Source organism: Coccinella septempunctata, chromosome 3, assembly GCF_907165205.1.
Source record: "Coccinella septempunctata chromosome 3, icCocSept1.1, whole genome shotgun sequence".
NCBI classification, from domain to species: Eukaryota; Metazoa; Arthropoda; class Insecta; order Coleoptera; family Coccinellidae; genus Coccinella; species Coccinella septempunctata.
Window position 1 is genome coordinate 41,008,502 of NC_058191.1, and position 23,289 is coordinate 41,031,790.

The 23,289-nt window shown below is 37.9% G+C and overlaps 1 protein-coding gene across 7 annotated transcripts in view; it reads left to right on the forward strand.

Moving 5' to 3' along the window:
* The first annotated feature begins 213 nt into the window (after positions 1–213).
* Positions 214–23,289, forward strand: part of LOC123309066 (liprin-beta-2) — a 42,345-nt gene continuing 19,269 nt past the window's right edge. For 3 of the 7 annotated variants that reach the window (XM_044891920.1, XM_044891921.1, XM_044891918.1), the window contains exons 1-2: positions 11,961–12,498; positions 15,046–15,550. In XM_044891920.1, coding sequence (XP_044747855.1) covers positions 12,145–12,498; positions 15,046–15,550 — 859 coding nt within the window. In that variant the 5' untranslated portion in view covers positions 11,961–12,144. Of the gene's footprint in view, positions 231–11,955; positions 12,499–15,045; positions 15,551–23,289 lie in introns of those variants that run through there. The other 4 variants (XM_044891916.1, XM_044891919.1, XM_044891922.1 and 1 more) reach the window with 4 other exon arrangements.

Below are 23,289 nucleotides of genomic sequence, written 5' to 3' on the forward strand. Positions count from 1 at the left end.
AAATATTCCCTCAATTAAGTCGAGTTATTTTAAGCAGTTGTCGCGCGACAGCTCGGAGTCGGGGCGCTCATACTCGTGTGCACTCCTGTCGAGGTGTCACCAGTCTCCCAGTCCCGCTCGTTGTTACGGTATCTCAGCAGCGGTCCTTTTGTGTGCGATTTTCGTAGTGCGAACATCCGGAAGCCAGGGTTCGGTGCTGCGAGCGAAATGTGTGCGTTTTGTGCGAATTGGTTGGTAACTTTGGCGACGTACTTGGGATTGATGGATTCGTCGCCATTTGTTGCAGTGGTATATCGGCGGATGTGCTTGGTCGCGTTACAGAAATAGACATTTGTTTACAAACGCGCCTCGAGGAAGTGGTAGCAGGGGCTTCGAAGTAGCCTGTATGGGACCACGAAAAACTTAGGGTATTTCTGAGAATTATGTAACGCTCTATGACGTGAGAGTGAATTTTTTCGATCCAGTAACTGAGCTCCACAAAGGGTCTACCAAAAAACGCATGGAATTATACTTCATTCACTTTTATTTCAGCAGTCGGTTGGCCATGGAAATTTGACACATTTCACTCTGTATAGTACGAAAATGTGGGGTTATGAAGCTTGTCAAAACATTTTTGGTGGGTTTTAAATCAACGCTATGTTGCCCGTTCTACGTAAAAGTTTCTGTTATTACGTATTTTATCACAATGTCGAATCTCTTCGAAAAATATGTGACGAACATAATTGAAGTTTATACAAACTGATCGAAGGCATACCAAATCCAGTTATTTGCATGGAAAATACAAGAGATCAGTATAATATCATAATATGCACTAGCTTGAGGAGAGTTGATGTTCGTTATCTTCTATGGCTTACATCATTTGTAGATTTCAAAAATATTAACTCGAAGATAAAATGCATATGATGCAATGGTTGGGAATGGGTATCGCCCGAAGGAATTAACAGATAATTACAAGAATGTTAAATTCTTCAACAAAAATCATCTTGCATCAATATAAGTAAAAGTAATTTAAGGAAGTTTCAAGTTAAGATGAACTTCACCTTTGAACAAAAATTTCACATGAATAAACCAATAACAGGGCAACTTGCGAGTATTTGTGGCTATTCATCTTAATACGTTGATGTAATAATAATAATTAGGTATTTATTAGTACCTTAAGACATTTACATTGTATAGGACAAGTCAAATGAAAAATAGAAAAATCCATGTTAGGGAACTTATTCTCCGATGACATTTATCGAAAATCCTGTAGTAAACTTTTCGCATTAATTCACTCAAACATAAAATTCTCGAATGCCACCACTTTTTTGGGTCTCCCAATAGAAGGAAATTCTTTGTCATCCCCTTCATTCACAATCTTTCTGATTGTGGAAATATCCAGCTGAAATATAAGTCGTTTAGATTCAGATGAAACATTATATAAATTCTCTTACATTGAATATGTTCGCTACCGTGTGACGTATTGTGGATTTCAGAATATCAGGGTATAACTATTTGAATGAGCGGACCTGAATTCTAAATAGCACTTCCTGAAACCCTGTCTCTTTTTTCAATCACTTTCGGCATTTTCGTAATAAAATTGATAGTAGTTGTGGCAACGGCGTTATGACATTAACGACATTTCATGAGTGCCAAGCTAACTTCGTTCTAGTTACAAAAACTTGAGAAAATTATTTCATGGCCAACCGACTGCTAAAATAAATTTGAATGAAGTATATGTAAATCGATTCATCAATTATCATTTATCAATGAATTATTTTATAAAGAAAGACTCAAATAAGTAATTTATTTTTACAGAAAATTAGTTAAGTGGTTTGTACTACTACTGCTAAAATATTTGTTCGAGTCAAAGACTCACTCTCACCTACAGAGCCGTTTTCAATGGCCCACTCTGTATTTGGACGACAGATACAAGCGGTAGCTTCTTTGATTGCTTTCCAAACCAACATTTCTCAATTATTTCTCTTTGTTTCGCGTTTCATCATCATATTCTTCAATTCCATGAATAATTTGAAACCAGGAAGATTTTTCGCATAATTTACGACCCCGCCGTGTATTTCTACGGGAACAATTCAATGATATCGCTCCTGCTGCATTCAGCTCTGCAGGCTGGTATTTGCGTTCAGCCTCTCACGCTCGACTGGATCCTAACAAACAATATGCGCATGTATTGATTGTTTGAATAATTGGTGAAACAATGTCCGAAGCGGAAATAGTTATCGGAAAATTTTTCAATTATCCCCTTTCATTAGCCTGATTCGGTTCATTCTTGCCACATTTTGGTCTTTTTGGAATACTGCTGCAGAAATATTTTGAGAATGAATCTCAATGCGCTGAGTAATATAAATTGTTTTATACCTTGACTCGTACAATAACCTTTTTTGACTTCCTACAGGAACTTTTCGTCTCATTTTAAGGTGTACCTGAATCCGAATTTATTCCCATAAAGCCTGGGACACCCTGTATAAATACAGTGAACTCTCGATAAGTCGAACATCGGTAAGTCGAACTCTTTGATAAGTCGAACTGTTTCTCCGGTCCCGATTCATGCGTATCTCACCCTGTGTAATTTCACCTCAATGAGTCGAACAGTGTTCTTGGGACTAGAGAGACTAATACATGAGTCGAACTGCTGGAAAGGCTCTGCGAAAATCTCCACCTCTATGAGTCGTACTCCTGACCACCATCGCCTCAATGAGTCGAACTATTTGATCTAAAGAATGAAAGTTAAAAGGATTACGCAAACCAATCACCACATGTGGCAGCTATCATAATGTGTTTTTGAACCGCTTAGTCCTAAGCGGTTGAAAAACATTCCATTCATTCCTTATTTGTTTATAAAGCCGTCGTGTGGTTCTCGTTGACTAACGATGATCATTATTATCTCAAGTTTTTCCCTCAATGAGTCGAACTCCCACCTCAATAACTCGAACGTTTGGTGAGCCGAACTATAGATAAGTCGAACAGTTTTTTGTGGTCCCTGGGAGTTCGACTTATCGAGAGTCCACTGTATATTGAAAAAAATGGTAAAGAGAATCTTCCGTTGAAATGTCTACGCAAGTCAAATGTCCAATCACATCGTTTGGATTGATTTGTATAGGTATTTTTTATTATATTAGATATATACTTCATTCACTTTTATTTTAGCAGTCGGTTGGCCATGGAAATTTGACACATTTCACTCTGTATAGTACGAAAATGTGGGGTTACGAAGCTTGTCAAAACATTTTTGGGTTTTAAATCAACGTTATGTTGCCCGTTCTACGTTCTACGTAAGAGTTTCTGTTATTATAATACGTAGTTTATCACAATGTCGAATCTCTTCGGAAAATATGTGACGAACATAATTGAAGTTTATACAAACTGATTGAAGGCATACCAAATCCAGTTATTTGCATGGAAAATACAAGAGATCAGTATATCATAATATGCACTAGCTTGAGGAGAGTTAATGTTCGTTATCTTCTTTGGCTAACATCATTTGTAGTTTTCAAAAATATTGACCCGAAGATGAAATGCATATGATGCAGTGGTTGGGAATGGGTATCTCGCGAAGGAATTAACAGATAATTACAAGAATGTTAAATTCTTCAACAAAAATCATCTTGCATTAATATAAGTAAAAGGAATTTAAATCAAGATGAACTTCACCTTTGAACATAAATTTGAAAAATTTCACATGAATAAGCAATTAACAGGACAACTGGCGCGTATTTGTGGCTATTCATCTTGATACATTGATACAATTATAATAATTAGGTATTTATTGGTACCTTAAGACATTTACAATGTATAGGACAAATCAAATGAAAAATAGAAAAATCCATTTTAGGAAACTTATTCTCGGATGACATTTATCGAAAATCCTGTAGTAAACTTTTCGCATTAATTCACTCAAACATAAAATTCTCAAATGCCACCACTTTTTTGGGTCTCCCAATAGAAGGAAATTCTTTGTCATCCTCTTCATTCACAATCTTCCTGATTGTGGAAATATCCAGCTGAAATATAAGTCGTTTAGATTCAGATGAAACATTATATAAATTCTCTTACATTGAATATGTTCGCTACCGTCTGACGTATTGTGGATTTTAGAATATCAGGGTATAACTATCTGAATGAGCGGACCTGAATTCTAAATAGCACTTCCTGAAACCCTGTCTCTTTTTTCAATCACTTTCGGCATTTCCGTAATAAAAATTGATATTAGTTGTGGCAACGGCGTTATGACATTAACGACATTTCATGAGTGCCAACCTAACTTCGTTCTAGTTACAAAAACTTGAGAAAATTATTTCATGGCCAACCGACTGCTAAAATAAATTTGAATGAAGTATAGGTATAACTTTCATCTACCAATGAATGACATACATGATAATTTTTCATTTTATTTCGACTGCAAATCATATCGACACATGTTTGTTTGGTGACAGACCTAGAGAGCGAGAATAGGTACTGTATTACTGTGATGCATGATATAAAGGGGTAAATAACCCCTGTTATATATGGCTGAACCATTGGCTTACATGTAACATGTTTCATTTGAATTTCCGTCAATAACCTAGTATGCCAGTGTATGTTGTGGCAGCATTTGTCGGGGAAATACACAAATGGTATCAACCAGGTTTTCCCACAAAGAAAATATTCATGACCAAATTATCCTCGCGATGTAGTAGTTCTTTATAATTTTCAGGAAGATGTCTAGGTTTTTCAAAGTAACCCCCATGCAAGGCATCTAGCTCTTAGTTAAATCAACCTTTTGAAAATATCCGCCTATCAAGAAGATTCCCTCTAAGGTACAGGGTGATTGATTATGAATTCCCACCTTTAGCTTTTTTGTGTCCCTGTTAAGATTAAAAAGTTTCGAAGAAGAATTCCTGAATTCATGAAGAATGTTTGAAGAAACCTATTTTCATATACAGGGTGAGTCTTCGACCCGTACAAATATTTCAAGAGTAGATTCTTGAGGTCAAAAGAAACACTCATCATGAAAACTGAACATGGCTATAACTTTTTATCAGGACTGAATCGGAAAAAAATGCTAAAGGAAAAAAGTGTTTCTTTTGACCTCAAGCATCTACTGTTCACAAATTTGTACGAGTCGAAGACTCACCCTGAATACAGGGTGTTTCAGAGAGCCTGGGTGTGACTCCACTTTCTACCATAAGTATTTCCAATCTTTTTATGTTGTTTCATCGAATAAAAATCCCGGTTATCAATCAGAGTTTTCTTTCCCGATACACACGACAATTTTTAACGCTTCGATGATCTATCAGTGTTTTTCCTTCGGGGTACAAGTCATTAACACGATAAACATTTATTTACACTTAATGTAAACTGTTACAACTGGGTGTCGTGACACTCAACGTGACATTCATGGAATCCGGATTACCGAGACTTTTATCGATATATTCCGTCTCAGATCATTGTTAGCGGGTTCGTTTTATCTTTGCCATTACGCCGATCGGAATGCGAATATGACAGGTGAATTTCAATGAGGCCTTCTGATAATTTGAAGCACGTAATAATATCTGGAAAACGGTAACGTAGATCGTGAGTCATGATGGAGGAAATGAAATCGGCTTTCCTGACGGATACTTTCGGCCATACTTGCCTAAAGAATATTTCGTGGAAATTGGGATAGGGTTCAGAGGGAGTGCTTATTAGTTTGTTTTGTTTTTGAGGGTCAGACATGCATCTATCTCAGAACAGAATTGATGAAGAGATCATTAAAAGTATTGAAATTTCAAGATCTTGTCTTGGTTTCAAGACAAGATTCACTTGTCAAAAAAACAATAAATCTTGAAACATCTTGTCTTACCAGGAACACGCCAAAACGTGCTTATTTGTGAAAATAATGATATATATACTTCATTCAACTTTATTTTAGCAGTCGGTTGGCCATGGAAATTTGACACATTTCACTCTGTATAGTACGAAAAAGTGGGGTTATGAAGCTTGTCAAAACATTTTTGGGTTTTAAATCAACGCTATGTTGCCGTTCTACGTAAAAGTTTCTGTTATTACGTATTTTATCGCAATGTCGAATCTCTTCGGAAAATATGTGACGAACGCTATTGAAGTTTATACAAACTGATTGAAGGCATACCAAATCCAGTTATTTTGCATGGAAAATACACAAGAGATCAGTATAATACCATAATATGCACTAGCTTGAGGAGAGTTAATGTTCGTTATCTTCTTTGGCTTACATCATTTGTAGATTTCAAAAATATTAACCCGAAGATGAAATGCATATGATGCAGTGGTTGGAAATGGGTATCTTCCGAAGGAATTAACAGATAATTACAAGAATGTTAAATTCTTCAACAAAAATCATCTTGCATCAATATAAGTAAAAGGAATTGGAGGAAGTTTCAAGTTAAGATGCAACTGGGCAACTTGCGCGTATTTGTGGCTATTCATCTTAATAAATGTAATAATAATAATTAGGTATTTATTAGTACCTTAAGACATTTACATTGTATAGGACAAGTCAAATGAAAAATAGAAAAATCCATTTTAGGGAACCTATTCTCCGATGACATTTATCGAAAATCCTGTAGTAAACTTTTCGGATTAATTTACTCAAACATAAAATTCTCAAATGCCACCACTTTTTTGGGTCTCCCAATAGAAGGAAATTCTTTGTCATCCTCTTCATTCACAATCTTTCTGATTGTGGAAATATTCAGCTGAAATATAAGTCGTTTAGATTCAGATGAAACATTATATAAATTCTCTTACATTGAATATGTTCGCTAGCGTCTGACGTATTGTGGATTTTAGAATATCAGAGTATAACTATTTGAATGAGCAGACCTGAATTCTAAATAGCACTTCCTGAAACCCTGTCTCATTTTTCAATCACTTTCGGCATTTTCGTAATAAAAATTGATATTAGTTGTGGCAACTGCGTTATGACATTAACGACATTTCATGAGTGCCAACCTAACTTCGTTCTAGTTACAAAAACTTGAGAAAATTATTTCATGGCCAACCGACTGCTAAAATAAATTTAAATGAAGTATACCTATTTCTATCCATTGCACAATTTTTTTGCTGGAAAATGTAAATTGAAAATACTGATTATCTTGTGAAAACTCCAATGGGGAATTCTCCACAATTTGGGTTATCACTCCATATGCAAGTTTAAACTGAATAATTATGAGTTTCATTCATGCATTTTTTAAATTCACCGGGGAAACTTCCAAATCATCCTTCAAATATGGAGTTTTAAAATTTAAATCGCTTTGTGCGGAGTTTACGATTTGGCTACAGCGTCTACAAGATAATGAAAAGAACAGTGTCTGATCAGCTTGTGTATGAAATAACAGCTGTTGATCTACAGGCGCGTACTTACTGGCGAGCTTCAACTGCAACCGGCCATAAAAATCCCATAAAATTTTACGACCTTCCTCGTTCGTCGCTGACATCATAGACAGCTATCTTTGTCTATCTCATCAAGATAATGCATTTGTTGTCCTTTATTATAAAGGCATATTTCAGTCGATGTTGCCAGCTTGTGCAATCCGCACAAAACGCTTCAACCTTCAAATACCCATTTTTATATTTCATTTTTGAGTGCTTGAAATAATTTTTTTGGGAAACGGTTGAAATGGTTATTTCAAAATGTGACGTTTCAAAGATATTTCATAAAAAATACATCATTTTCGTCAGAACGAGTATTCCCTATTGGAATCTAGATTTGCAGTTTTTACTTTCAGGCACACACTTTTTTTATGTTCATGAAAACAAGGGATAATTTTGTCTTGTTTATTATTTTTGCAGTTGGTACTTTGTCCACCTGAATTTCTAAAGAATAACAGAATTTTTTTCTGTCAATATTGCCACTAGTACCTACCACTATCTTGAATTGTTGAATGTTGCTGGTTTTTCCTTTTACTGCCTCTTTCGCAGTTTAGATTTCAGATACAGGTTCATCATTTTCCCTAGTCGAAGTAGCTTTAGTTTCACTGATCATTTTATATTTTCACTAAAACTTACGTTTCTCTCTATTGCTTGTTGGTGAATATTCTGAGTCAGAATCGGAGCCAAATGGCTCAGCAGACGTTCAATTTACTGAAGAGTCAATGTCACTTATGGTAAAATAAGACAACCACTTTGTGTTAATCAAGAGTAGATATAGAAATAAGTTGCAATTCAGTTTAAAACCGATTGAGAGGGTGATGACGTAGAAGGTGGCAGAATCATGTTGAATCGATAGAACTGGGTCCGTTAGCAGTGGCGTATCAATAGATAATAGTAATATGTAAAGTTAAAAAGAAGATTATTTAAAATAACTTTTTGTGCCGAAACGTTGTTATTATTTAAGTTGCATTACCTGATTATATGATAGTTACGCCAATGCGAGCTTGTGTGAAGTGGCGTGTGGAGATACCAAAGAAACGTCAAAACAAGATTTTCTAAATTTCTTGACTTTTTCTCAAAACAAGACAAGAAATTTGTCATCATTGTTTAGTCGACCCCTACCAACGACCAATCATATTTCAAATGAGATTGGATCGTTCTAAATAGAAAACGCAAATCAAATCCTCAACTTTTCACGAGCAGTTTGGTTGGTTTTCCACTTCAATCAAAACTCAGTCGAATCTCGGTCGGCTTCGTTCGATGTTTTAAAACCCGTGTATTCCTCGAGTATCCCGAAATAAAATTCCGGGACATTTTTATAACGCAGTTGTCGAGCGATCCGACAGTGAAATGGCCATCCATAAGGCCTTTTTGTTTCCGAAATAGAACTGAAACCGAGGCAGTTTAGAGAAGGGAACGACTGTGGTATAAAATATGCGATAAATCTTCGTCGGTATTTCATTACATTCGGAATCTGTTCTTTCTCGTTCCTGATTTGAACAAGGAATGAATATAATCGAAGAAAAAAGGGGGGAAGAAGTAAGTGTTTCCGAAGTTTATGGAGAAATATCCCGGAGAAGACTGTGGAAAATCTAATTGATAGAAATTCTGAAATCTACCAGAAGTTAATTTTCAGTTTAAATCAGTCGGCTGGTTCTTTGATCTATAACGCCTGGAAGGATTAGGAACTTTGATTGGTGTTCATTCTTTGATATTTTCACATAAGTTTAAAGATTACCTCAGAAAAAACACAAGAATTGCATAAAAGTTTGGAGTTTCCCATACAAGTGTGTCCAGAATGTTGCAGCGATTCAGGGAGACAGGTATGAATGTCCGAAGACCAGGACAGGGTAGACCACGGGTAACAACTGACATTCAAGAACGTTACTTGAGAGTTTCTTCGTTGAGACAACGGTTTGCAACCGCTCGCCTCCTTCAAATTCAGCTTGAGCAAACTCATGAGGTGCAAATTAGCACTCAGACATTAAGAAATCGCCTCAGAGAATATGATTTAAGGCCTCGTGTCGCGGCAAGAGGCCCAGCTCTTACCCCAGCCCATCGAAGGGCGCGTTTGGATTTTGCGAGAGAGCATATCCATTGGGGAGAGGCCGATTGGGAAAGAGTTCTCTTCACAGATGAGTCTAGATTCTGCCTCTACCATTGTGATCGACGTTCCCTTGTACACAGACGTCCACATGAAAGATATGCTCAGTGCAATTTCCTGAATACTACTGGTTTCGGGGGAGGATCGATTATGGTATGGGGTGGAATATCTTTGACTGCTCGCACAGACCTAGCGGTCGTTGATAATGGAGCTATGAATGCTGATAAGTATATAAGGAACATTCTTGAAGAGCATATAGTGCCATTTGCCCCATAAATTGGTGAAAATTTCATTTTTATGGACGATAATGCCAGACCCCATCGTGCGCGCATCGTTCAGGAGTACCTCGAATGGAATGGCCAGCAAGAAATCCAGATCTCAATCCGATCGAGCAGGTTTGGGACAACCTCAATAGAAGGCTGAGAAGTTCAGAAAATCATCCAGCTACTCTTAATGACTCAGGAATCCAACTCGGAGAAATCTGGGAAGGATTAGATCAGAACATTTTAAGATCACTCATTTTGAGTATGAACCGTCGTTGCCGAGCTGTAATTAACGCAAGGGGTGGAAATACCAAGTATTAAATCACTTATCAGCATTTCAGTATTTTGAAAATTGTTCATTTCTCTTCTTTCACATAAGATTCGGTGAAATCCTGAATTTATCTTCCATTTAATGTTTCTTGTTTCGTTCAAAACCTTCCCGTGAGAACATAAAAAATAAGATATAAAAGTCAATGTAGAGTTAACTTTCATTTAAATTGAGATTTTCAGAATGTGCGTTAATTTTTTTGCGCAGTGTATATCATTCTACCGATACGCCCGGTTAGGCGCTTAAACTGGAGTGCAGTACACACAGTTCTCCTTCCTTGTTTTGTAGAATATTTTAACATTGAAATCTTGTTTGGTTCTATTGGAGGTTAAGAATTTTTCAATATATCCTCGTACTGCAGGAGACAGTCCACTGCTCGTACGGATCCCCTGTATAAAAATGACCGTACAATTGTGATGATAGTTAGTGTCTGAAAATATAATGTAAGGAAGGTTTTAGCGGCATGCAGACAGGAATTGAATTCTGAAAAAAGTACCACTCAGAGCAGGATTCGAACCTACGATCCCCCGATTACCGGTCAGGTACTCTTCCAACTGAGCTACCCGGGCTGACGTGAGGATCCATCCGCATTGTCTGGAAACCACTATCTTCAGAATTCACGTGTTAGTCGTGTTAGTATTATCACTTCCGAACTGCGGCGTTCGAAAGCGATTGGAAATGTTATATAGAGTCATTCGGGGTAACTGAGCGCAGTGGGTAAGTGTGCGCAGTGCGTATATCTCGACTATGCAATGTATGAAAGAGGGGTTCATTTGGGTGAAGCAAGGGCGCAGAATCCCCAAATTAGTTTTTCATACTAGCGCACCGTGCGACGTTTCGTCAACTTTTTATTTGCAATCAATCAAATTGACTAGTTTTCTTGTTAATATTCAGCATCTCTGCAAATTCTGCCAGGTCCAAATTCCGAGTACGACAGTGTTAAACAATATTTTATTCGATCATGCGCATATTAATCTAAATATATAATAAAAAATTTTAGGTTCTCTTTGCTGCTCAACTCTTTAAGAACGTCAATTCAAATTTTGGCTTACTGGGGAAAGTGTGCGCGGGTAAGTGTGCGCATAGATTCATTATATGGGCATTAGTTCAGTGAGGAATAAATTATGACATTGTTGATTTTCTTGGTTAAGACTCGATCAATATTGTCCTATTTGTTCGGAAAAATATGAAGAGCCACCAACGGGGGAATGTATCAAGTGTTGTGTTCACCAGGAATTGTAGCACTAACAATAATGCAGTGCTTATAAAAAGGCGCTTCTGTATTGACAATAAACAGCATTTCTCTAATATTGTAACATTTTGATGACATTATTTTGTAATTTGTTTTGATTGTGTGGTTCGCTAAGCACTGCGTTCACTTACCCCGTGAGGGTGCGCACACTTACCCGCAATACGGGGCATGTGAACGCACTCCGACTTTCACCATTAAATTTCTTTTTGCGGAAAGAAAACGTTTTTGTTTGTTGGCTTTTTGATGTTTTTTTATAGATTAGAAAATTCTCTATCTTATGAATATGTTTTAATTTTCCTAGCTTCAACATTTGAAACAGGGTATGGCTTGAAAGGCAAAAGTGCGCACAGTTGCCCCGAATGACTCTATAGCTGGAGGGATTCAACATATCCATTTCCCGGAGCGTCAAGTGTCTGAAATATTATGAAATGAAGATTTTAGCGGCATGCAGACAGACAATGCTGATGGATCCTCACGTCAGCCTGGGTGGCTCAGTTGGGAGAGTACCTGACTGGTAATCGGGGTGTCGTAGGTTCGAATCCTGCTCTGGGTGGTACTTTTTTCAGAATTCAATTCCTGTCTGCATGCCGCTAAAATCTTCCTCACATGACCGTACAATCTCAATCAATCCCAAGTAACCAAGCCCAGTTCTCGCTCAAAAGTATCGCCAATTCAATCGTGTGTATATTCCTTCACAGCCTACCGCTCCAATAAATTCGATCTCGACGAAACCCCGTCTCTTGCGTCATCGTTTTGACGAAGGATCGTGCCAAATTGATAATAATCGTCCGGAGTCACCAGAGTCGGACGTACCCGCCTCGTCGCCATGAGAGACCTGAAGTGCCAGGCGGGCGCGGGCAACGTGGTCGCGGCCGTGGTGGCCGTGCTCGAAAAGCAATCGAGCGTCGTCCGCGAGATCTACGACGACGGCAGCTTCCGCGGCAATTGCCCAATCGAAGTTGTCGACGCCACGCAATCGGCGGCTAAAAATAAAGACGCCGCTTTGGAAACTGGCGCGTTTTACGGTGTCAGTAAGGAAGACGAGAGCTTCAGGTCGGCGGTCGAGGATTTCGACAGTGTGGCCGAGGACGTGCGGAAGAATTTCGTCAAGACTGGTTCGTTGAGGAGGAAGAAGGAGGCGCTGGAGGTTGATGTAGGGGAGGTGGACGGTGCTTTCAGGGTAAGTTGGTGGGGTGGCATGGTGACTACTTGAAGTTTCATCCTTGTTCTCCCATTTTTTCACCTACCAAACTTTTTTTTAGCTGCTGCCAATTGCAGTCTTGTATTTTCTGTTTTTTTTATGGCAGAAATACTTGTTTGCCTAACTACAAGATTCACTACTTTGTATTTTCCCCAGCTACTATCTGAAACCTGAAAATTTGCTATGCTTTTTTGTCCTTCCCCATATTCGACGAAAATCATATTATTTTTGCCAGTTGTCATCTGTAAATTCCTTATATTCTACCTATTATACTTCCACTAATAATCTCCAGTTTTCTATTGCAGTAAAACGTCCCACCGTTTGCCCAATAACTATTTGAAATTCAAAAATTCGCTCCACTCCTAATCTTGATCTATTCTGTAATCCCCGGTGTCAGCAAAAAACAGCTGCCAATCGCAAAAAATCATGTTTTCTAAATTCTACCTTTTGCTATGTCTGCTTCATCAGTTTTGCCAATGATGGAATTTTATCTTTTCTATAGTTTGTAATTCCAGGATGTTTTTCTTCCCTTCCAATTTTTTGGAATACTACTTTTTCCTAACTGTTATTTGAAATCTGAAGATTCGTTTTATCGTCAGATGTTGACACAAATCCTAGCTACTGCTGATTGCATTCAGATGTTCTCACATATCTTTTTACTCTTAAACTCTTCATCTTACGAAAGCGCTGAGCGATATGCAAGAAACATTTCGTAATTGCCAGGTCAAACTGCCAATTACACTTAATTGCCATTTAAATCTGTTAAATACTTATGTAAAATCGTCAGTTCAAGCTGTCATTTATGTACGATTGCACATAATTGCCAGTTCAAACTCATAATTATACAAGTATCGGACAGTTATCAAAATTGGCAGTTCCAACTGGTAATTACACATGATAAAACTGGCGATTTCACATAATTGTCATTTTTAACTTGATTATTATACAGATTAACTACAACTATACAATTGTCAGTTTAAAGCTCACAATTATATAAAGTAATCGCCAAGTAAAACTGACAATTGTACTTAATTGCTAGTTGAAACTGTTAAATACGTATGTAAGATTGTCAGTTGTAGCTGTAAATTATGTATGATTGCACATAATTGCTAGTTCAAACTCAAAATTATACAAACTGGCAGTTACACACAATTGCCTTTCCAAACTAGCGATCATACATAATTGTCGTTTTAAATTGACCAAACTGACAATTATACTTAATTGCCAGTTCAAACTGTTGACTACCTATGTAACATTGTCAGTTCAAGCCGGCAATTATGTATAATTGGACATAATTCCCAGTTCAAACTCACAGTTACCTGACAGTTATGAAAATTGTCAGTTCAAACTGGCAAATGAAAAATTGCCTTTTCAAACTGGCGATTTTACATAAATTTCAGTTGAAATTGATAATTATACGGAGTAATTGTCTGTTCAAACTGGCAATTACACATAATGGCCAGTTCAAACTGATAATTATACAAAGTTACTGTCACTTCAAACTGACAATTATATAAATTGCTGGTTCAAACTGTTGACTACCTATGTGGAATTATTAGTTCACGCTAAAAATTATGTATAATTGTACATTATTTCCAGTTCAAACTCACAATTTTAAAATCAACTGACAGTTATAGAAATTGCCAGTTCAAACTGGCAATTACATGATTGTCATTTCAAATTGATAATTATTCAGAATAACTCCCAGTTTAAACTGTTAACTACAGTTTTGCACTGTCAATTACACAAAGTAATTGTCAGGTAATGATAATTCTACTAAATTGCCAGTTCAAACTGTCAACTACTGATGTGAAATTTTCAGTTCAATTATACAGGTAGATGACAGTTATAAAAATTTCTAATTCAATCTGGCATATACACATAAATGCTTTTTCAAACTGGCGATTTTATATAATTGTCAGTTCAAAACTGACAATTACACAATGTAACTGCCAGTTCAAACTGGCAATTACACAAAATCGCCAGTTCAAACTGGTAATTATACAAACTAACTGTCAGTTTTAACTGACAGTTAGTCAGTTTGAACTGAATTGCGAGTTCAAACTGGCAATTACACAAAATTGCCAGTTCAAACTGATAATTATACAAACTAACTGTCAGTTCAAACTGACAGTTATATGAATTGCCAGTTCAAACTGGCAACTACACATAATTGGCAGTTCAAACTGATAATTACACGAAACAACTGTCAGTTCAAACTGACAGTTATATGAATTGCCAGTTGAAACTGGCAATTATACATAATTTTTCAATTCAAACTGGCAACGACATTCCTGTGATTGTCAGTTCAAAGTGACAAGCTCAGCGCTTTCCTACAATCTATTCTCTGAGTCCATCTAAAATCCCTTTCCCTATTTTTCAATGCAGATATCGGTTTAGTTGCTTCCAAATTTCCCTCTTAACCTAACAGTGATCTCTGCAACATCACTCAGTCCCAAACGACATCTACAAGCTACACCTAAAAAATATAAATCCTCACCACACCTCCACCCTGTATTTCTGCAGATCGAGAGGACCCACTCCCTCAAATCCATCAGAACCAACCCTTACGTCAGCAGCCAGGACTACACCAGATCGCTGGGCAGACAACAGCAAAACCGCAACACCGACTCGGCCTCCTCCCTCTCGTCCCACTTCTCCAACTACAGCTGGACCCCTAACCCCATCGCGGCCGGCCATGGGTCGAGGTTCCGACCCATGCCTTCTAGACCGGAACAGCTCGATCTAGATTCTCGAGAGTTTGAAGAGGATACGAATATAGAACAGGATAGTGGCTCGTACCACTTGAGACGGCACGAAGATGCGGATTACAGGAGGCTGTCCGGTACCGATTCCAGTACAACGGAGGGTCTGACCAGCAGCGGCGGCAGCAGCAGCAGCAGCTCGGCCGATTCGTCGGACAGTGAAGACGATAGTGACGTCGCGCGCGATCATGTGATGGTGAAAGGGTTGGAGACGATAGCCGAGGAGGACAGGTTTACGCCGTGCAGTTTGAGGTCTTCCAAGAGAGGTAATTCGTGTGTTTTGAGCGTTTCGATGAAGTCATCAGTTGTCGGTACGTCTAGTGTAGGCTTGATCGTTTGTCGGACGTCGATGGCCGAATAACAGGCCGAGTTCGGCCGACAACGATGTTTTTGCATAACTTCGACAATCTATTTTCTAGCCTTATGGACTTCACTGTGTATCTTCTTTAAGACAACAGAAATGACGCCTCCAATAGCATGGTGTAAGGAATCCCAGTTTTCTGAGGAAAATTGGAGTTCATTTTAGTGCATTCCTTTCGTTTTCATATTTCCGCCTTTGAAAATATTTAATTCTCGAATATTCAGTACGTTCATTCCGATAGGCAGAGTTAATGTAAAAAACCGTTTATCTGTGTTTAACGTTGTTTTTCTTGCATGCCGTTGAAGATTTCGACGTTTTTCTGATGTTGATATGCGATAAACCGGAGCTGACGACGTTTTTCATTCTTGTCGAATTCTGGAATTTTCAGATTTTTAACGTGTGGGGGGATTTGCCTATAAAAGCAGATTTTTCCCCCGCGACGGTTTCTTTTACTTCAGTCTTTCACTTGGTGACTTCTACTTTTGACTTTTGATTCTGTTACTTCAGTCGCTTTTTACTGCTCTTTTACTTCAGTTAGTTTATGCTCCGTACTTTCTGCGATTCGACGTTTAAGAATAATTTTTTGTTGCTAGCATCAGTGATATTAAGAATTGATTTTTAGTTTTTTTCCTTTGATTTTCGCTAGTGCCTGGAACAAAGGAGGTAGGTCCCCGTCTTTACCGTTCAGTTTCTTTGTAAGACCTATACCGGTTACTTCTTTGACTTTGACACTGCTGTACTGTATCGCTTTCTGTTATATTTTATCGTTCTTTACCCTGTTTCGCGAGTCTGACTTTTCCCTTCGCTATCAGTCATGGCGCGAAAGCCCTTGGGGTACTGAAGGGAAAGTCCCGTCAACCCCCCTGTTCGCGTTCCGCGTCATAAGTGTTGAATCCGAAATCTCTTCTTTTCTATCAGTTTATTGAACAACCTTTGATTTTTCACTGCACCCGGTATAAGCTTTATAAAGTGCTCGTGACCGGATAGAATTCGAAAGATTAAGCCGGTATATTCAACCTACTGGCAGATTTTCGAAATTGAAGTGACAGACCTTGTGATAAAATGACATTTTCGGTCTTTAACTTATTTATACTTTACGTGGTTGCAATCTGTGCCGTACACGAAAGCCAAAACAGTAAACTAATCGATGAATGAATGTACAGGGTGAGTTTTATCGAAATTTTTCATTTATTTGATGAATTTTTTTTCGAACCCAAGATACCACCCACGTCTTCCAGTTTTCTCATTATGACCATTACATACCATAAAAATACCAAAAATTTAAAGAGCCTAACTCTTGAAACTAAGTTGGACATAGCGTCTAATGAATATTTGAACGTTTTGTAAAATAAAAGTATTCTTCATATTTTCCCTTATAATGCGCCGTTTTCGAGTAATTTGATGTTCAAAAATTGACAAATATGGGTGATATTCGGAAAATTGGGTACTTTGGCTGAATGCAACTCTGTTTAAAAGATCCACTGATGTGTAGTGTCACGGATTTAGCTAGTTATTCTGCAGGCTCATTATAGAAACTCAAAATGGCTATATCTTCTTATCAGGGCCGAATTGGAAAAAATGGTATGGAAAAAAAGTGTTTCTTTTGACCTCAAGAATCTACTGTTAAAATATTTGTACGAGTCAAAGACTCACCCTGTATGAAAGGGCACAGATGTATTGGCTGATATATCCGTTTCGCCTACTCGTCGATAGATGGCGCATTCGTCTGTACAACCTTTAGTGAAGCCTCCCGATTTAATCATATGGGCGTCCCAAAGAACAGAATCACTCATTTCCTTCGGAAGATGTTTGTGTACGAGGTAGGAATTGATCGATTGGCCTGATGACACCAATAAAACATGTCTTTTACTACATCGTCCCGTTTCGATTGGAAAAAACAGAATCGACAGCATGTTTCTCGCGGCAGACTGATTGGGGCCAATGCCAATGCCGAAACCTTGCTCCTGTCCAAACCATTCGTCCCGATGCATTTTCGTTTCCTGTCTCGTAACGAGAAACGTCAAAACCCACGCCCGAAATTCCACCGCGAAAACAAACTCGGACAAACGTCAAATATCGGTAACTTAAATTCTGTTTCGAACTGTCGAAAACGATCGCGCACATAAAGCCCGCGTGCCAATTTCGTACGAAGTCTGGAAGATTATGTTTTATATTGGCCAGACGTAGATAATTTCCTCGTTAGTACGGCGGGGGTTGCTCTTCGAGGCTCTATTAATTTCGGATTCTTTCCGACGATAATGTGAATTTACGGTCTTGTTATTGGATTTAGCATTTGGCGGTTCAATTAAGATCGGAAACGAATTATTATGATCTATGGCGTTTTGGTTATTTATAATCTTGATACTTTGTTTCGTTCAAGTAAGTTAGGTTTTAAATCCACCTCTGTATTTTGTTGGTTGAATTACGGTCTGATTCTGTTTAATTTAATGTTCAATTTATGTAAGGCGAAATGAAATATGAGATATTATTAGGGATTCCCTAAACGTTGGTGAAAACGAAATTGTAGGTAAGAGTCACTTAAATGGGCTTAGGTATTCCTTGAAATTTAGGGATCGTTGGTGAAAACGGGCATTAGTGTTATAGATTTAGCTTTTTATTCGGTAGGGAATTTTGTTGTCATTATAGTGTTTTATGTTTGTCAACTCTGCAAGGAAGAAAAACGTTTGAACTTTCAGAGAAGGTTGAAAGGGTTATGTTTGAATCTGGTAACTCTTGACCGAACTGAAATAAACAACGAAAATATTGGAGATAATGAGTTTATTATTGCAAAATGAAATACAAATTGAAGAAGCACGCCCAATATTTATCGCTAACGATATTGCGGTAACTAATTTCCTGTATTAGAATATTGATACTCTTCATCTATACTGCGCAAAAAAATTAACGCACATTATAAATTTATTCTACTGAATGAAGGTGTTTTCAATGATAATTATTTTTATCAGAATTATGCATGCATATATTATCCGCTTCCAATGATTTTCTTCAATACAGATGTTTTTTCTCCCAGCAAGAATAAAAAACAATGATATTATCAGATTTTGAATGTATTGGCTCCATTCTAAAATCAGTTCTCGATCAATTCTAGTGATCAATAGTTTTTCTTTGGTTTGATTTTCTACACTCGATTGCTGTGCAACGCGAAACACGAAGTTTGACCCAAGAGGAATGTGCCCAAGCGGTAGTTTTGCGAGAAGAAGGGTGGACATACACAAGAATTGCAGAAAGGTTTGGAGTTTCCCATACAAGTGTGTCCAGAATGTTGGAGCGATTCAGGTAGACAGGTATGAATGTCCGAAGACTAGGACAGGGTAGACCACGGGTAACAACTGCCATTCAAGAACGTTACTTGAGAGTTTCTTCGTTGAGACAACGGTTTGCAACCGCTCGCCTCCTTCAAATTCAGCTTGAGCAAACTCTTGAGGTGCAAATTAGCACTCAGACAATAAGAAATCGCCTCAGAGAGATTTAAGGCCTCGTGTCGCGGCAAGAGGCCCAGCTCTTACCTCAGCCCATCGAAGGGCGCGTTTGGAATTTGCGAGAGAGCATATCCATTGGGAAGAGGCCGATTGGTAAAGAGTTCTCTTCACAGATGAGTCTAGATTCTGCCTCTACCATTGTGATCGACGTTCCCTTGTATACAGACGTCCACATGAAAGATATGCTCAGTGCAATTTCCTGAATACTACTGGTTTCGGGGGAGGATCGATTATGGTATGGGGTGGAATATCTTTGACTGCTCGCACAGACCTATTGGTCGTTGATAATGGAGCTATGAATGCTGATAAGTATATAAGGAACATTCTTGAAGAGCATGTAGTGCGATTTGCCCCATACATTGGTGAAAATTTCAATTTTATGGACGATAATGCCAGACCCCATCGTGCGCGCATCGTTCAGGAGTACCTTGAAGAGGTTGAAGTCTCTCGAATGGAATGGCCAGCAAGAAGTCCAGATCTCAATCCGATTGAGCAGGTTTGGGACAACCTCAATAGAAGGCTGAGAAGTTCAGAAAATCATCCAGCTGCTCTTAATGACTTAGGAATCCAACTCGGAAAAATCTGGGAAGGATCACTCATTTTGGGTGTAAATCGTCGTTGCCGAGCTGTAATTACCGCAAGAGGTGGAAATACCAAGTATTAAATCACTCATCAGCATTTCAGTATTTTGAAAATTGTTCATTTCTCTTCTTTCACATGAGATTCGGTGAAATCCTGAATTTGTCTTCCATTTAATGTGTCTTGTTTCGTTCAAAACCTTCCCGAGAGATTATAAAAAATAAGTTATAAAGTCAATGTAGAGTTAACTTTCATTAAAATTGAGATTTTCAGAATGTGGGTTAATTTTTTTGCGCAGTGTATTTCTACTCATTTCGTGTCACTATATTATCAATAAAGATTGTGTGGGTGGCTGATTCACCCTCTGAAACGAAGTTAACAATTTCAATAGCGCTGAAAATAACCCTCCAACCGACCTCTGAGAGTCGGTATGAAAAGCTGCCTCGCCTTCGGACAATACTAAATCAAATACGCCGACCCAGTTTATCCCGTAATAATTAAAGTCTTCCCGGATCCTCTATATTCAATCCATTTCGTAATGCGCCGAGATACGCCGGCCGCCCCTCATAAAAATTACAAAGTAAGAACGCCAAGTGTTTCGAGATGCAAACGAATCTGCATTTCGACGATGCCTACGGCCGCAGAGAGATCCGTCTCTCACTCACTTTTCATCCGTGCATTATCCCTCTCGTTATTCGAAAAAGAGTTGCCCGGCATTCGTAATTCGAAACGATGAAAACTTAATTGGTTTAATGGAGGGACGTGAAATGAATTATACCGAGTTAAATCTGACGACGGAGGAGAAGTCGCCTAGCCTAGACCGGAGTCTTCGATCGACTCGGCTCTGGCATGTATACTTCATTCAATATTATTTTAGCAGTCGGTTGGCCATGGAAATTTGACACATTTCACTCTGTATAGTACAAAAATGTGGGGTTATGAAGCTTGTCAAAACATTTTTGGGTTTTAAATTAACGCTATGTTGCCCGTTCTACGTAAAAGTTTCTGTTATTACGTATTTTATCACAATGTCGAATCTCTTCGGAAAATATGTGACGAACATAATTGAAGTTTATACAAAATGTTTGAAGGCATACCTATTCAGTTATTTGCATGGAAAATACAAGAGATCAGTATAATATCATAATATGCACTAGGTTGAGGAGAGTTAATGTTCGTTATCTTCTTTGGCTTACATCATTTGTAGATTTCAAAAATATCAACCCGAAGATGAAATGCATATGATGCAGTGGTTGGGAATGGGTATCTCCCGAAGGAATTAACAGATAATTACAAAATGTTAAATTCCTCAACAAAAATCATCTTGCATCAATATAGAAGTAAAAGGAACTAAAGGCAGTTTCAAGTTAAGATGCAAAACTTCACCGTTGAACAAAAATTTCACATGAATAAACAAATAACAGGGCAACTTTCGCGTATTTGTGGCTATTCATCTTAATACATTGATGTAATAATAATAATTCGGTATTTATTAGTACCTTAAGACATTTACATTGTATAGGACAAGTCAAATGAAAAATAGAAAAATCCATTTTAGGGAACTTATTCTCCGATGATATTTACCGAAAATCCTATGTAAATTTTTCGCATTACTTCACTCAAATAAAAAATTCTCAAATGCCACCACTTTTTTGGCTCTCCCAATAGAAGGAAATTCTTTGTCATCCTCTTCATTCACAATCTTTCTGATTGTGGAAATATTCAGCTGAAATATAAGTCGTTTAGATTCAGATGAAACGTTATATAAATTCTCTTACATTGAATATGTTCGCTACCGTCTGACGTATTGTGGATTTAAGAATATCAGGGTATAACTATTTGAATGAGCGGACCTGAATTCTAAATAGCACTTCCTGAAACCCTGTCTCTTTTTTCAATCACTTTCGGCGTTTTCGTAATAAAAATTGATATAAGTTGTGGCAACGGCGTTATGACATTAACGACATTTCATGAGTGCCAACCTAACTTCGTTCTAGTTACAAAAACTTGAGAAAATTATTTCATGGCCAACCGACTGCTACAATAAATTTGAATGAAGTATAGGTAGACCGAGTCTCGTTGAGAACAAATCACCCAGAATGGGGAATTCTCATCAATTTGGGTTATCACAGCATATGCAAGTTTAAACTGAATAATTATGAGTTTCATTCATGATTTTTTCGAATGCACCGCGGAAACTATTCAAAATCATTCTTCAAATATGGGGTTTTAAAATTTAAATCGCTTCGTTTCTAGTTTACGATTTGGCAACAGCGCCTACTAGAAAATATTTTCGATAGGGATGGGGGATGTTGCGTTACCTCATGTTGAAGATCTTATCGAGTACTATCTGATCCTGAAATTTCGCTTCAAAATTTGCATGGATAACGAAATGACAGGTAAAATAGTGGAAGAGTACTTACGAGGATGTATTGATATCTAGTTAGCCTAGAAGTTCCATGCATAAAAAAATATTGCGTTATCAAAGCAACGAATAATAACTTATTAGAAATGTCAGTGTGCAGTTTGAGATTAAAAAAGTAAACCAGATAAAAAGTAACGCAATAAATTAAAGGAAAGAAGATGTCCACTAAAATTGTGACAATCGAAACATTGGAGTATCGAGCCATCATCAAGTACCTGTATTTAAATGGGTTAAGAGGTAAGCAGATTTACGAAAATATGCTTATTATCCTTGGTGATCAATGTCCTTCGTATGCGACCGTGAAAAATTGGACTGCAAGCTTCAAAAGAGGTGAATTTTCCATTGAAGATGATGACCGATCGAGAAGGCCAGTTTCTGTGTCAGTCCCCGAAAATATAGATGCAGTTCATGACATGATTTTATCAGACCGTCGAATTGGGCTAAAAAGGATATCTGAATCACTGAATATTTCATACGAACTCGTTCATCATATAGTTCGCGTCAATTTGGACATGGGAAAAATTGCTGTAAAATGGATCCCCAAATGTTTGAATGTTGACTAGAAGCGTGCAAGGGTAGAAGCATCGCGTTCGATCTGTGCTCGATTTGAATAGGATGTAGACTTCCTAAACCGAATTGTTACTATGGATGAGACTTGGGTACATTTCTACGATCCAGAAACAAAGCAACAATCGATGGAATGGCGACACTCTGGTTCTCCAAGACCTAAGAAGTTTCGTTCCCAAAAATCTGCTGGAAAAGTTCTGGCTTCAGTTTTTTAGGATTGCCATGGAGTAATCATGATTGATTTTTTGGATAAGGGTAGAACAATAACCGGAGATCACTATTCGACATTACTGACCACTCTACGGGGAAAAATTAAAGAGAAAAGACGCGGAAAGCCATCCAAAGGTGTTTTGTTTTTGCAGGATCACGCCCCTGCACACAAATCTCATGTTGCCATGCAAAAAATTCGTGATTTAGGGTTTGAATTACTAGAACACCCCCCTTATTCGCCAGATTTGGCTTCATCCGACTATCATCTCTTTCCTCAACTGAAATTTTTTTTGAAAGGTCGTCTATTCATTAATAGAATCTCGTGGTCTAAACTAGATCAACGAACATAAACTGATTTCTGAG